This window comes from Triturus cristatus, chromosome 4_1 (assembly GCF_964204655.1).
Source record: "Triturus cristatus chromosome 4_1, aTriCri1.1, whole genome shotgun sequence".
In the NCBI taxonomy this organism is placed as follows: Eukaryota; Metazoa; Chordata; class Amphibia; order Caudata; family Salamandridae; genus Triturus; species Triturus cristatus.
This window is the reverse complement of record NC_140585.1, coordinates 330743639-330760452: the sequence shown is the minus strand read 5'-3', so window position 1 is coordinate 330760452 and position 16814 is coordinate 330743639. Positions and strand designations below refer to the sequence as shown.

Below are 16814 nucleotides of genomic sequence, written 5' to 3'. Positions count from 1 at the left end.
CATCCTTAAGACAATGGCATGCAGGAAGCCATCAGTCTGGAGGAGTGAAGGGACTCTGGGTTGTCCATTTTTAGAATGATTTATGTGTCATTTAGATAATTGTAACATGTTAATATGGATGTATCTGATCAGATCAGATTAAGGATCAGGTAGAGGTTTTATGCAAGAGAGAAGGTGACTGTAGGACACTAAAGTATGGACTCGGCTGGGTGAAGACAAACTACGCCATGGTTACTAGGTTTGGGTTGTTTTTAGAGCAGCAATCCCATTTCAGAACCTTTGCAGTCTGAACAGTAGTGTTTGGTAGCGAACCACCTAAAAGGCTAATGACATGTTCAGAAGTAAGAGAGCTGCAATGCCAAGTTTTAGATCGCACCAAATGCATATCAGGGCTGATTCAGTGACTGCCTGTTCAGAATCATGATGATTGATCTGAGAGCAGTTATTTTAATCAGATAAGTTTGTCACCTTACCCAGGAAGGGGTCATTGGAAATGTGTCCGTAGTCTGTAGCTTAAGGCTCAATGTTCTATGTGAATAAAGTGGTTTGAAGTATGAACGGAGGGATCCAGGAATTTGTTTAAGATTACTCAGCTACCAGTCTGATGCAAGTATTCAGAAGAATAATTTTGAAGACATTTAGTAAAGCTGGATCGTTTGGAGAGCTTGTACAATTAAGCCCTGCGATCTATTTGCACAATTGCTTTCCTGAAAGCGTACTGACTAAAAATAAAGACCAGAGTCTTTGTTAGCAGTCCCTTTATTTCTCATGTGGTGTGACTGATGCTTTCTCCTTTAGGTGTTCTTCTAGTTTATCTATATTTTTTATAACCCCTTGGAGACTGTCTTACGGAAAGCTTGAGATATCATTTTTTTGGATAGGCAGAAATACAGCGTTGGGAGTTCAATTTCTTTTTATCCATTGTCAGTACTTGCTGCTGATTTCCTAGGTTGTTGTTTCCAATCTGGTACATTGACCCTATGAATAATCACAAAGATCACAGCAGATTACTGGCAAGTTACTTTTTACAATGTTATGGCCATGGAGGTAAACTAGACTTTGAGCGGGAGTCCTGAAGAATGAGATGGTCAGTCACAATGTAGTGCAGGTTGAATGCCTTGAAGTTGCATGTAATTACTTTGGATAAAATTTGATCCTGGCAGACAAACCTAATGTTAAAGTCCCCAGGGATAGATACGTTGCTGCGATTCAACAATGCAGCATCCAAAAGTGCTTTTACAATTTCCTGTTGCTGGGAGATGGTCTACATAGCAGGAGGAAGGGCAGGAAAGTGCCTGAACTTAGGATACATGGTACACAAGATTTACAAACTATTTTGCTTCACCACACTGATTTTACCCATGTAATCGTTTAAATGCAAAATACATACACCCTCATTTTTGCATTAGGATCAAGATAAGACATTTCAGTGCTCTAAAAAAGAAAAATTTCTGCTCACAAATGGGAACATTTACTCTAATATACCGGTCACTGTTTCCTTTCCATAACAGGCAAAAATTGATAAACATGCAAAAAAATGTTTGTAGCATTTCAAGACTTACAGAGGCCTAAGGTACACCACAGATTCTTCACCCTTCTCCATCTGTTGCACCGCTTTCTCCAAGCCAGGTGGAATGTCATGACTCTCCCCTTCTCCCACCTCAAACTGCACGTCTCGTTCATCGAACAACCGGTCTCCATGATAACCCTGCAAATGGACTAACACATTCCCACAGGACATTTGGTAAATGAAATGTGTAAAGAACCCGTGCAAACCATTTAAAAAACTGTTCAACATGAGAAATCTCTTAAAAGGTTGTTTGACTATAGCAGCAACTTGACAACATTTTCAGTGTGCTTTCTTGAAGGCACTACATGCCACAAGCATCTTCAAATATCATGTCCTATATGTGTGCTTGCAACATACATCAAGGAGGAACTATAAATTGCCCCAACAGCTAAGGAATAGATTACCCCGTAAGCATCTATTAGTGGCATGTAGTGCTATAGATTCACGTGCTCTGCATACTTCTGCCATATAGAGTTGGGTCCGGATGTGTGCAAGTTGTTTTTCTATGAAGAAGCCATTCGAGTCACGAGATGAAGCGCCTCCTCCTCTTGGTGATAATGAGTATGGGCATCTACTCCATTGTTAGATTGTTTTTCCGCAGGCAGCTGAGAATGGAGCCAGATTAAGAATCAGTAAAGAGATGTCCATGTAAATAAAATAGTGTAAAGAAACTGCAACTGCTACAGGCGTCCAGGAAGGAGGGTGGGCGCATGTTAATCTACAGCACTACATGCCACAAACAGATGCTGTTAGAAGGTGGTTCTGACACTATGGGCCGCCCGGATTTTTCGCTTTTTGAGCACCTTATTGTTGAGCTTTTACTGTTGGGGAGCCTCATAAGTTGGGACTCACCCATAGTGAACTCAGGATGGAAGAGACATGCCAGGGAAAGTCAGTGTGTTTTACTGTGTTTTCACTTCCTTATTCCCCTATGGGAATGTGGAGCCAGGGGCTAGATCAACATCAATTAGGCCTACAGATTCCAAACACGCACTTAAGTCCAATGTAACAAATGTGAAAAGAAGTATTCTGCAGAGTCCAAAGTCATATTTGTACTGCTTTTGGGTCATCCAGAACTGTCATATTTCTCTGAGCCAGCCATGACCAGACCCAGGCTGAGGGCTGACCTCAGCTGGATGGATTGATAACCTTTCTTCCACAAGCGAGGGCCTCCTCTCCACGAAGAGAAGATGGGTGGGTGGGGCTACAGGCCAATCCATCAACCGCTGTCGCTGGGTGCCAGGCACCAGGCACCAGGCTGCACCAAGGAGGGAAGGCAGCTTGGGGGGAAGGTGCTTCCAAGACATGTGGCAGAAACCCTGGACGACGCCATTTTGAACAAGCTCAGAGGCTGGACAAGAAGGAGGGAGCAGGGGCAGGGACGTGATGTGTCGCTGTTTGATAGGACCAACAGAGACTTCCTGCCAGCCCCCTACTCAACTTTTAAAAAGTGCTTGCTCAGGAAGAGAAGGTCTCTCTGGGGTGTGGTCTGCTGAGGGTGAAGGTGCTGGAGCCTGGCAGAATGGGCAGTTGGAAGGAGAGACCCCCTGACTGCCCCCAGGACCCTATCAGCACCAGAAGAAGAGCACCGGACTGGAACACAGAAGCAGGGGCCTCTGCACTGGGAGAAGAGAGTCCCAGAAGGAGAGCCTGGCGAGAGGCTGGCGCTGGGAGCCAGTGAAGACAGCACCCTGCTGAATAAGAGACCCTGAGGGCAGAGGAGAGTGTTCCCAGTGGCGGGGGCTGGTAAAGAGGAGCATGAAGCGCCCCATAATGTCTCGCCAGACATTTGGGAATCTGCCGTTTTGGTGCTTTGTGGTCCCCAGAGGATGGGGGGTCACCCTCACTTGTGAAAAGGTGCTGGGGGAGCGGCTGGAGGGGCACAGTCTCCCCCCCTCCCCCCCCCCCAGCACGAAGAAATCTGCCATTTTGGTGCCTGGTGGCCCCCAGAGGAGGGGGTCACCCTCATGTGTGAAAAGGGGTGCAGGGGGGCTGCAGGAGCACAGCAGTCTCCCCCAGCATAAAGAAGAACAGTCCACCCCTAAGTTTCACGGGGCATCTGAAAGAATAACCCCTCCAGGGCTCAGCCAGCCTTTAACACCTTCTAGGCTGGAACTTATGTTCTACAGCTGAGGGTGTACTATGAAGTGCATCATGGAGTGAAGGGCTGAGTTGGGGATGTCTGGAGAAGGGCATCCCCTGGAGGTGAAGTGGTGTAATTGCACCGAAATGCATTTACTATTGGTTATTTATTTTTAGGTGGACTGAAAGTCACATGTGTAAAGTGAAGTACCTGTGTAAGGTGATGTTAAGCTAAATGGAGTTATGTTGCTGGACCTTCCTGCTGACCTTCCTGGCTATATTTACGTAATCCCATGCTTTTACCTGTGATTCCTTTTAAAGTGAAGAGGCGCACTGCAGGAGAAGTGTAGTTGCCAGGAGTACTTCTTTTGAAGGGACTGCTGTAAGTCACATGTGTAAGGAGATGTCATAAGCCAAGTGGGGCTATGTTGCCAGACAGTCCTGCTAGGGTGTCTGGCTGTATATGCGCAATCCTGTGATTTCATCTGTGATGCCCTTTGGGGCTGTAATTGCAATGCATTCAAATGATCAACCAAGGTGATGAGTACTGTCATTCTAAAGTGTGCGTAAACATGGATTCTTGCTGCTGCGCTTAGGTGAAGACCCCAGACTGCTAGCCCTTAAGATATAGAGGTGAATACTTTATGGTCAGTAGGAGATGCTCAGTCAGGGTCATGTGTCACCAAGGCAGGTTTACTCCTTTTTAATGCTTGTTGAGGTAATGGGGTGGGTCGCCACTGGGATGGTGCCAGTGCGCAGGGCCCTCGCTCCAGGTTATGTTCAACTAACTGCATTGGGGGCAAGTTGATGTGCATACATGGGAGTGGTGGTACTAGACCCCACCCCCCCTGTGGGAGGGGTGGGGATGTTATGCAATGTCACAAAGTAATTCCTTAACTTTTTGTGCTGTGATTGCTGTAACATAAATAAGGCTCGCTTTTTGTGCTTAAAAACCTTTTTTTAATTCACAGTATAAGTTTATTTTGCGGCGTTTGGATTCTTAATTTTAACTTGACACAATATTGCCTTACATTACGCTGCAGAAAACGCATTGTGATTTGTTGAAATATACTTTGTGAAATCTTGCCTGTGTAATTTCGTCTTTCGAGTTCACTCCCCGGTCCACCACAGCTGGTGCTGGTTGTGTGGAGGGAGAAGAACAATTGTTACTTACCTGTAAACAGGTGGTTCTCCAGTATTGGTGTCTTTCATAGATTCACATGCTTGAATATTCCCAGTCGTCGGAGTGGGAGTCCCACGGTAAATAATATAGCAATATATACAGCCATAATATATATATATATATATATATATATATATATATATATATATATATACATATACATATACATAAGTAATCATACAAAAACAGAGATATAAGTAAGTGATAACATCAAGAATGTCCCTATATGAAATCTCCATAGAGATACATGGAAAGAGAAAAAAGACATTCGCAGTCTATCTCGGTCATTATGTTAGTCCAAACTACGGCCAATCAGGCGCCAGCTCCTCTCTAGAACCTTCTCCTCAGAGCTCCTCACCTCAGATTTTCGTAGCACCAAAGTGACCTTTAGAGTGTATGAGGAGAAGAGAGCCTCTGAAGGGAGGAGGGAGGGTCGCATGTGAATCTATGAAAGACACCAATACTGGAGAACCACCTGTTTACAGGTAAGTAACAATTGTTCTTCTCCAGTATTGGGGTGTCTTTCATAGATTCACATGCTTGAATATAGAATAGCTAGCAGTAACAATCATCATTGTTTCCATGATCACGCAGCTTCGAAATTGTAATGACAATCAATCTTCTTATGCATATGACAGTACTGAATAACTGTAATCGTATAAATGCATCATATGTCAATTATAAATGGAAACAATATGGAGGCGGGAGGAAGAGGCTCACCTTATTTAAAAAGATTGCGTAGCACTGCCTGTCCTACTGCAGCGTCCTCTTCGCTTAAAGTTGCCAAGCAGTAGTGCTTAGTAAACGTGTGTCTGGTCGACCACGTAGCTGCTCTGCAGATGTGTTGCAAAGGTACTCCAGCAAATAAGGCGGTAGATGATGATACTGCCCTAGTGGAGTGCGCTCTCACTGAAGACTGTAGGGGTTTGTTTGCCTTTTGGTGGCAGAAAACAATAGCTGCCGAAATCCAGCGTGCAATCGTCGGCTTAGTAACCTGACGTCCTTTATGACAACGTCCATATGCTATAAAAAGTTGATCGGATTTTCGAAACAAACTTGTCCTACTGATGTAGAATTTTAGGCATCGTTTCACGTCCAAAGAGTGCAATCTTTGCTCTGCAGGTGTCTGAGGATTGGCAAAGAAGGTCTTTAATATTACTGGTTCATTAATATGAAAATCAGTAGGCACCTTGGGTAGGAATGATGGATTGGTGCGTAACACTACAGCATCCGGTTTGAACTGCAGGAACGGAGGTTTGACGGTAAAAGCATGAATGTCACTGACACGACGTGAAGACGTTAATGCCAGAAGTAGTGCGACCTTCCAAGTTAGATATTTTAAGTCGGCCTTGTGAATGGGCTCGAACGGAGGTCTCATCAATTGCGCCAACACAACGTTAAGATGCTACAACGGAGGAGGGCGCCGAATTGGCGGGAATTTCGGAAACAAACCTTTAAAAAATTGACGGATTATTCTTGAGGAACAAAGGGAATTTGATCCATCCTGCCGGAAACGGGAAATTGCTGCTAGGAAAACCCGTAGGGTTGCATAAGACAGTCCAGAATTAGCTAGGTGCAAGAAGAAAGGTAGTAATTGATGCGCCATGGAGTGTATCGGGTGGACTCCGTTAGAAGCGCACCAGTGGCAGAATCTTTTCCATTTGAACTTGTACGTCCTGATTGTAGAGGGTGCTCTTGCTTGGGCCAAAATATCCCTACAATCCTGCGGGATGTCTAGATGGGCGAACTCATGGTGTTCAGGTTCCAGGCCGATAAGCTCAGTGAGGAGGGATTCGGATGGCAAATTCTCCCTTCGCTCATTGTGAGCAGATCTGTCCGATGTTGCAGGAGCATTGGTTGACATTGGGACATCAGGAGCAGTTCTGAGAACCACGCTTGTCTGGGCCAGCGTGGGGCTATTAGAATCAGGTGGCAAGGTGGTCTCTTCATCTTCCAAAGGACCCGAGGTATGAGGGGAATTGGAGGAAAGGCGTACGCAAATAGATTGCACCAGTTTATCAAAAGGGCATTCCCCAGCGACTCCTTGTGGGGATGCCAGCTTGCATAATTCCGGCATTTCCGGATCTGCGGCGTAGCAAAGAGATCCAGTTGCGGATGACCCCATAGTTGGAATATCCTCTCTAGAGTGGGTTGGTGTAATTCCTTCTCGTGGGTCGACGAGGAGGACCTGCTCAGGGAATCCGCTAGGACATTGGATACTCCTGGCAGGTGTACTGCTGTAATCATGATTTGATGACTGAGAGACCAGTCCCAAATTCTTTGAGCTAACCTGGACAGACTTGGGGATTTTGTTCCGCCCTGTTTGTTCACATAGTGCATACAGGTTGTGTTGTCTGTCTGTATTAGCACTGATTCTCCTTGGATCAAGGGCAGAAAGGACTTTAGCGCGAGATAAATCGCCATCAACTCCAACCTGTTGATGTGCCAAGTTCTTTGGTGTGTTGACCATCTCCCTTTTACCGAGAGATCCTCCAAATGTGCACCCCATCCCTCTAATGAGGCGTCTGTCGTGATTGTCCAGTCCGGCGGCACCAACTGAAAAGACGTGCCTTCTGTCAAGTTGGCTGGATTTGTCCACCATGCGAGTGCTGACCTCATTTGATCTGTGACACGTACCATGTCGTGGAAAAAACCCGTTACTTGACGCCACTGAACATCGAGTGCTTCCTGAATAGGACGTGATCTCAGCCTGCAATGGGGAACTAAGGCAATGGAGGATGACGCCATCCCCAGAAACGATTTTAACAATCTCACAGAAACTGACTCTTTTGACTTGATCAAAGCCACCAGCCGTAGAATCTTTTGCAGACGCTCTTGGGAAAGAAACGCTCTTGCTGATACCGTTTCCAGAGTTGCTCCCAGAAAATCCCTTTGCTGAGCAGGATGAGGTTGAGATTTCGCTGCATTTATGGACAGACCTAATGAGCGAAACACGTTCTGGCATAGAAGTATGTGTTGTTTTAGGTGAGTGCTTGACTGAGATTTCAGGAGAAAATCGTCCAGATATGGAAAAATTTGCACTCCCTGAAGTCGCAGAAACGCTATTACTGGAGCTAGTACCTTCGTGAACACACGAGGGGCCGAGCGCAGACCAAACGGTAACACTTTGAATTGATAATCGTGTTGACCCACTCGAAAGCGCAGGAACTTGCGATGCCTTTGTAATATAGGAATATGAAAATAGGCATCCTGGAGATCTATAGTTGCCATGAAATCTTCCTGCGAGAGTAGACGCAAGATGTCTACTAGCGTCATCATACGAAAGGATTGGCTCTTTAGGTATTTGTTTAGTGCCCTTAGATCGAGGATGGGCCTCCACTCTCCGTTCTTCTTTGTGATCAGAAAGAATCGGGAATAAAAACCCTTTCCCCTTTGAGATACTGGCACCAATTCTACAGCTCCCTTCTGCTTTAGAAGTCGAACTTGATGCAAAAGTTCTTTCATGTGAGCAGGTGGTGGTCCGGAGGGTGGTGTGGAAGGAGGGAATTTGGTGAATTCTAAGGCGTGTCCTTTTTTCACAATGTCCAAAACCCAACGGTCCCTTGTAACGCAGGACCATTGAGAAAAGAACAGAGATTCGACCTCCAACCCTGCATGTCCGGAAAGAGTCACTGTCTTTTAGATGCGTTTCCTCTGTATGAGGATTTCCCTCTATACGACTTGGAGGCCTGCTGTCGTGAAGATTGCTGTTGCTGGCCATTCGAATATCGGTTGGATCCTTGATTATAGGGTCTGTATTGATTACTACCCCTTCGAAAATTGGAGGAGGTGCCGCGTCCGCGTGCACCACGAAAAGTTTGCCTTTGAAATTGTAGGTTTCCTAAGGATCTAGCTGTTTCAGTATCCTTCTTTATGGACTGGAGTGCCTCATCAACGTGACTTCCAAATAACGCCTCGCCGTCGTAAGCCATGTTAAGGATCATGGACTGTACCTCCTGACGAAAGGATGTTGATCTTAACCATCCTTGCCTGCGCAGAACAGCCGCTCCGGCAAGCTGACGGAACCCCGTGCAGGCGATGTCTACTGCACAATCAATTATCTCCGCCGATGCTGCTTCTCCCTCTTGAAGCAACTTCATTGCTTCTGCCTTAGATGGCTCCGGCAACTCTTGCAGCACATCTGAAATATCAGCCCACACTTGTCGGTCATAGCGACCCAATATGGCCAAGGCATTAGCTGCTCTAACCACAGTAGAGGCCATTGAAGAGAACTTACGCCCTATGGCATCCATTCGACGTCCGTCACGATCCGGTGGTGCGGTGACAGTCGACGCCGGATTTTTTGCCTTACGTTGCGCTGCCTGCGTAACGACTGACTCAGGTTTAGCCTGTCCCGTGAGGCATGCTGGGGTTCCTATTGGTGCCTTATATTTCTTCTCTAATCGAGGCACCTGTGCCGGCAAGGTATTCGGTGTTTAATAATAATAATAATACCGATATTTATATAGCGCGAACAGCTACCTCGCAAGGAGGTGTCCCGGCGCTGAGTGATCATTTTTCCAGGCAGAATGGGCGGAGAAAGGGGAGGGAGTGTTTAGTTATTCTGGGAAAAGAGCCAAGTCTTTAGCTGCCTCTTAAAACTGGCTTCCGTTGGAGCCAATTGGATGTTGGCCGGTAGAGCGTTCCAGAGTGTCGCCGTGCAGGCAGAGAAGGATCTGCCTCCGAGTCTGGCTCTCCTGGCGCGGGGGATAGAAAGCTGGTGTCGTGAATTAGAGCGCAAGCATCTCTCCTGATAGTATCTGGGGAGTCTAAGCTTTAAATAGTTGGGACAGGTCCCCTTTTGGGCTCTAAACGCCAGAGTTAGAGCTTTAAACTTGATTCTGCAGGCTACAGGGAGCCAATGCAGATCGCGCAAGTGCGGAGAGACATGCTGTTTAAAAGGGATGTTTTTTAGCAGTCTCGCAGCCGCGTTCTGCACGATCTGCAATCGTTGCACCAGATATTTGGGTAGGCCAAGGTAAAGGCCGTTTGCGTAGTCCAGTCTGGAAGTGACTGTAGCATGGACCACCGTCTTGCGACAGTCTTCAGGCAGAAGGGACAGAAATTTGCGTAGGTTTCTTAGTTTATGGAGACAGCACGCAGAGACCTGCTGTATATGTGGAGAGAAGGAAAGACTCTCATCCCATCTTACTCCCAGATTTTTCGCATTAGTGCTGGGTAGAGGAGGGAAACCCATTTCGGAGGGCCACCACAGGCTTGGGGGGGGCCGAGTATGTTTGCCAAAGAAGATGACCTCCGTCTTACTCGCATTCAGTTTGAGTTTGTTTGCATTCATCCAATTGGCAACATCTCGCAAGCATCCCTTCATATTGCTGAAGGCTGCCTCTGAAACATCCGAGAAGGGGAAAATTAGTTGTGTGTCATCGGCGTATGAAATCGCCTTGACGCCCCATTTAGCAATAAGAGAAAAGAGTGGAGCCAGATAAATATTAAAAAGTAATGGACTGAGGGCCGAGCCCTGAGGGACACCACACCAGAGGGGTTTGGGTTTTGAAGAAAGGGGGCCCAAGGCTACTTTCTGGGTACGATCAGTGAGATAAGACTGTAGCCAGCCCAGAGCCTTATCTTCCAGGCCTGTGTTTTTTAGCCTTAACAGTAGCCTCCCATGATCCACAGTATCAAAAGCGGCAGATAGATCCAGGAGCACCAACATAGCCGATGCTCCTGAATCTAAAGACCACCTGATCAACTCAGCCACTTCTATCAGAGCGGTCTCGGTGCTAAAGCCCGCCCTGAAACCTGACTGGGTTTCATGCAGTATGTCTCTTTCTTCTATAAACCTGTTTAGTTGGCGTTGTATCAGTTTTTCGAGCATTTTGCCAGGGGCTGCCAACAGGGAGATTGGCCGGAGATTGCTAAGATCATCCGGGGCACCGTTTGGTTTCTTTTTTAAAGGCAGGAGTGTGGCATGTTTCCAACAATCGGGGAATAGACCTGTTGCAATGGATGTGTTCCAGATATGTAACAGTGAGGTGGTAATTGAGTCCGACATCATTTTCCAGAGCTTGGGCGGGCATGGGTCATCAGGAGCCCCTGATTTACATTTTTGTAGTTCCCTTTTGGCCTCGGCGAGGGAAATAGGATGGAATTGAGCTAAGGCGGGGAGGGATGCCACATTATCATTTGTGTCGGACATGATTGTGGGCTCGGGACTGGTGAAGGTGTCGTAGACTTTCTCGATCTTTTTATCAAAAAAGACCGAGATGTCCTCGCAGAGTTTCTCCGACGGAGTCACTTCAGTTTCAATTGCACGAGGTTTAAAAAAGGATTGAACAATTTTAAAAACTTCTTTGCATCAACTTCTTGCCTTCTTCCCAAATAAATTCCACAATAGGAATAGCATGAGTCTGTTTAAAAGGTGGACTTTTAAAATCATACAGGAAACAATCTTCCTCTCTGCGCTCCGTTGTCAGTTTAAAACGTTGCGCCGCCCTCTCCATTAGTTGGTGAAAGTTCGCTATGTCCACTGGAGGTGAATCCCCTGTTACTATCTGAGAGGGGGATGGAGTTTGTGCTTGGTAATTGTCCCACTCTGCCATATCATCGTCATCGTTATCCACATCCCCACTATCATCTGGGATTTCACCCTCTTCTGTTTCTTGAGGGACTTCCTGCGGAGGCTCATAGTGAGGCAACAATCTCTCTGGGACCTGCCTTGGTGGTGCAGACGGTAGCAGAGGTAAAGGATTTACATTTGGTATCGGTGGTATAGTTGTTGGAACCACAGGAGTTAACGGGACCTCAGAACGTTGTGGAGATAGAGGAAAGCGTTGATTGTAGTCGTCCAACATGCGTTGGAGATTAGTTATGAGCGACAATGGAAGAGTCGCCGTTGCATGTTTCGCAGGCACCTGCTGTATGTAAACTGGGTCTTCACCCTCACTGCTGTCATCCTGGCATTTAATTATCAAGTCGGATGGGCTTTGCGCCGTTCCAAAGGACTCCGGTAAACCCTCCTGATCAGAATCCGTAGCAAATAAAGGGGAGGGAGGCTGCGCATCCCCTACAGGAATAATCTCTTCCTGCCTATCGAGGCTAGCACCAGTTGGTAATGGTGTCAAAGGAACCCCAGTGAATGATGAAAGCGACGCTGAAGTTGCATGAGGTAGCTGTTCCCTCCTTGACCTTTGGGCAGACGATATCCTGTTCACCTTTATCTTTATGAAAGAACCTGCCGTCGACTGCTGCATGGTATGCACTGTGGACGTCTTCGGCAAAGGCCTCGTCGACGGAGCTGTTGATAATGGAACGCTGGTCGACGGAATAATCGTCGGCGGAATCTGTGCCAACGAAATAGACGTCGACGGAGCCGCCGTCGACGGAGCCGCCGTCGAGGGAGCCGTCGCCGACGAGGCTTTAGTTGACGAAGCCGCCGTCGACGAAGCCACCGTCGACGATCCGGTCGACGGAATCTTCTTCTTCTTCGTCGACGAAGTGGACGCCGACGAGATCGACAACGTCTTTGTCGACGACACGGGTAGCGTCGACGGTACCTTTACCTTCTTCGTCGACGACGATGTAATGGGCAAAATAGAAGTCACCGCCCTTGAAGTACTGATGGTCACCGTCGACGAGGATAACGTCGACAGAACACTCGACGACGAAGCAGCTGATGTCGTCGTCAGAGTCACCGTCGACGAGCCAGATACAGCAGATCTCGTCGTCGGCAGCATCCTCGACGAGGCGGACAGTCTTTCCTGAGGACTGGGAAACAGACGCCTCTACAGCCTGAGAACTATGTCCCGAAGGCGACAAAACAGTAGGTGAGACCGCAGAAGTGGCAGCTGTCAGAGTCAAAGACAGTTTCTTTTTCTTGAGGAAAGGAGATGGTAACTCCTGCACACTACTGCGCTTAGAGGCTGACTGAGAACGGCCAGAAAGAAGACTTTCCATATCAGACTCTGGGTCATCTTTGTCCTTCAGTCTCTGTAGCCATATTAAGAGACGGCCTTCTCTGTCCTTTAAAGTCTTTGTAGAAAAGGTTCTACAAAATTTACATTTTGCCACTTCATGATCTGGGTACAAACAGTAAATACACTTACTGTGTGGGTCCTCAGAAAATAAACGCAGCTTTCCACACGAAGAACATGGTCTAAACAAAGATTTCTTACTTGAAGACATTCTGACTGACAAAAAACTGAGCAGAGCTCAGGGAGACTCCCTGTCACACGACGTGCGGTAGAAAATCTGAGGTGAGGAGCTCTGAGGAGAAGGTTCTAGAGAGGAGCTGGCGCCTGATTGGCCGTAGTCTGGACTAACATAATGACAGAGATAGACTGTGAATGTCTTTTTTCTCTTTCCATGTATCTCTATGGAGATTTCATATAGGGACATTCTTGATGTGATCACTTACTTATATCTGTTTTTGTATGATTACTTATGTATATATATATATATATATATATATATATATATATATATATATATATATATATATATATATATATATATATATTATGGCTGTATATATTGCTATATTATTTACCGTGGGACTCTCACTCCGACGACGGGGAATATTCAAGCATGTGAATCTATGAAAGACACCCCAATACTGGAGAACTTGCGCTATAATCGTATTGCCCACTTCCTGTGGGACATTTTCCAACCGCCATCTTGAGAGAGTGACGGTCTAGTCTACGGACCTACTCTCTCCTGCACGGTATTTAAACAGGCTATGGCGCTGACGCGCGCAGCGGGCGCGCCGCCGGCGCGCCTAAGGCAAGCCCGTCTGCGCCCGTCCGCGAGCCATGCTGCACGTTGCCCCTTAAACCAGACCATGACCACTTGGCATCTGGAGGAACTAAATACAGATAAACAATGCGGTCACCCGTTAGAGGTGAATAGTATTATGGGTCCGATAACTTGCCTGAAATGCCAGACCCAAATAAATGTTGTTAATCACCATATAATGACTGACTTAGACATCACACACACTCACTCGGTATCCATCCTTGGGGGCTTAATAAACGCTCGCTCCTTAAGGAAGCATGCCCTGGATATAAATGAGCTGATTGTTGAGAATAAACTGGACTTCTTATTTTTCACCGAAACTTGGTTGAGGGAAGATTGTAATCCAGACATAGTGGCCGCTCTGCCGCCAGATTTTACCTTGTGCAGGCTTGACAGAGAGGATGGCAGGGGAGGGGGAGTCGCCATCATACATAAGGAGACTATGCAGGTGAAGACTTTTACCCTCCAAGGCCTTAAAGGAGCAGAAAACATGGGCTTTTGTTGTACCATGGGCAATTCCTTTTCATTCTCTGGGGTATTGCTATATCGGCCGCCAGGTAATAGCAACATTTTTTTAGAATCCCTGGGTGAGGCAGTGCTTAGGTACTCGAACTTCACTCTTCTTGGGGATATTAATCTGCACCTGGAATGCGAGAGTAGCCCGGGAGTGTCATCTTTTCTAGAAACTATTTCTATTTTGGGACTTAAACAGATGGTCCAAGGTCCATCTCACTGTGGAGGACATACGCTTGATACCGTCTGCACCAACTTAAAGTCCCTACAGATTAGCAACTCACTGCCACAGGTCTGGTCGGACCACAGTTTTATCCCTTTTGTCTTTTCTATTCCCCAGAAAGCTAGTACAGGTATAAATGACAGCGATCACACCTACGCTTTTAAGCGGAAATGGCTCTCTTTAGCCTCTGATCCCCTCTTGACAACTACAGCTCAAAACACTGTATCTGAACTCATAGGGGAACCAGAAGAGGACTCAGTCAGGCTGTTTAATTGGATCACATCCATTGGGAATAAATTGGAACCCCCTAGGAGAGGTACTAGAATATCCAAAAGGAAGATCCACAACGATCCCTGGTTTTCCAGGGACCTAGCGGATCTCCACCTACATAGCAAGCAGCTGGAGCGTAAGTGGAGGAGGGGATATGAACTATCCAGCCTGCTTATCTTCAAAGCTTTCAGGAAGAAATATAAGCTGGCCATTAATACTGCAAAAAGGGAATACTTTTGCAATAAAATTACTTTAGCCAAGAACAATCAAAAAGAAATATTTAAAATTGTAAACTCTTTTATTGATCCTAAGGCCCTGTACTCCACCATACCGTCGTCTGTGGCACTCTGCAATGAAATTGCATGCTTTTTTTAAGACAAAGTTAAAAACATTCAAAGGAACTTTAAGACTTGTAAATCAGAAGATTTTACTGACGTAAGAGAATCAGACTCCAATTCCAACCCTCCTGTTTTGCTATCATTTCAAGCTGCCACATTAGCACAAACAAAAGAGGCGATTTTAGCCTGCAAATCAGGTTCACCATTGGATGTATGCCCCCCAACTTTCTTACATCATATTATCGATGTGGTTAATCCAGTTATCAATGGTATAGTGAACTCCTCCCTCACCTTGGGTATTGTCCCCAGGGACTGGAAATTTGCCATTGTCAAACCGTTAAAAAAAAAAACAGAATGTAGAGTCATCAATTTTATCCAATTATAGGCCTATCTCTCTCCTCCCTATCTTGGGCAAGATCACTGAGAAAATAGTATGTCAGCAACTTGCCAGCTTCACTGAATCTGCAACTATCCTTCATCCTCGACAGTCGGGTTTTCGTCCCAAACACTCGACAGAATCAGCCTTACTCGAGATATCGGACACCCTAAAATTCATCTTGGACAGTGGCAGGAAGGCAGTCTTGATTCTTTTGGATTTGTCTGCCGCGTTTGATACCATTTCCCATGATATCCTGGTAGCCAGATTAAGATCATGTGGCATCACAAACCGGGCATTGGACTGGATATCATCATTCCTGTCTAACAGGAAACAGGTCGTCTCCTTGGGATCTTGTGTGTCATCTGAACGCACTGTCTCTACGGGTGTCCCTCAGGGGGCCTCTATCAGTCCCCTGTTGTTCAACATATATATGGCTCCACTGATCTCATTGATCTCTTCCTTTGGAATTGAGACCACATCCTACGCCGACGATGCCCAACTCATTCTGTCTCTGGAGGATGGATCAACATCAGCAGAAGAGAATTTTAAAGCTTGCATCTCAGCGATCATTAAATGGATGTCTAACAACCATCTCTGTTGTAACACCGATAAAACAGAGATCCTTCCCATTGGTAAAAACAATACGTTTCAACCCAAAGATTGGTGGCCAGAGGATATCGCAGCCCCCCCATCAACTGTTGAGGATGCTAGAAATCTGGGAGTTCTGTTTGACTCCTCACTTTCATTCAAGCCACATGTCTTAAAATTAACGGGGATCTGTTTCAGTTATATTCGTACACTGAAAAAGTTCTTCAATCTCATTCCATCAGCAGCAAGGAAAACGGTAACAGTAGCTCTCATACTGTCACGGTTGGACTACTGCAACAGCCTTCTCGTTGGGACTAATAAATCTTCCCTGAGACGGCTTCAGGTGGTCCAACATGTAGATGCTAGATTGGCTTTGGGACTCCCCCGTAAATCATCGGCCTCAGCTGCTCTGAAGATCCTGCATTGGCTCTCAATTCCTAAAAGAATCCTTTTTAAACTTCTTCTGATAACCTTTAGAGCTGTACGAGGAGTCGGCCCTGCCTATCTCTCTGCCAGATTTAAACCTTACATCACGACTAGAACACTACGATCAAGCTCGGCTAATCTTTTAGCAATAGGTACGTTTAAACGGTCATCAAAAGGAGGGAAGTCAGCCACGATACTGGGAGCAAAAGCTTGGAATCATCTGCCAAAGGAACTGAGGGCAATCCAACGGGAAGATCTGTTTAGACGAGCCCTTAAGACCTGGATTTTTGGTCTTTCAGATACCGCCTCTCTTGCCTTTATTTAGATTGCACAGTAAGAGTCCGTCGGGTTATCTGCAGCGCCATGAGGCTCCGTCAGGAGTGACAGTTGCGCTATATAAACCTTCCTTTTCATTTCATTTCATTCCAACAGCTTATGTATATTTGTAAATTGGTGCATAGTATTGAGTGGTGTGTGTGTTTAATAAATGT

General features: G+C 46.2%; 1 protein-coding gene across 1 annotated transcript in view; it reads right to left on the bottom strand.

Moving 5' to 3' along the window:
- The window catches only part of FKBP4 (FKBP prolyl isomerase 4), a 475143-nt gene that overhangs the window by 226472 nt on the left and 231857 nt on the right, over positions 1 to 16814 (bottom strand). Inside the window, exon 5 of the mRNA XM_085652302.1 lies at positions 1563 to 1719. Within this exon, the coding sequence (XP_085508428.1) occupies positions 1563 to 1719 (157 nt within the window). The remainder of the gene's footprint in view (positions 1 to 1562; positions 1720 to 16814) is intronic.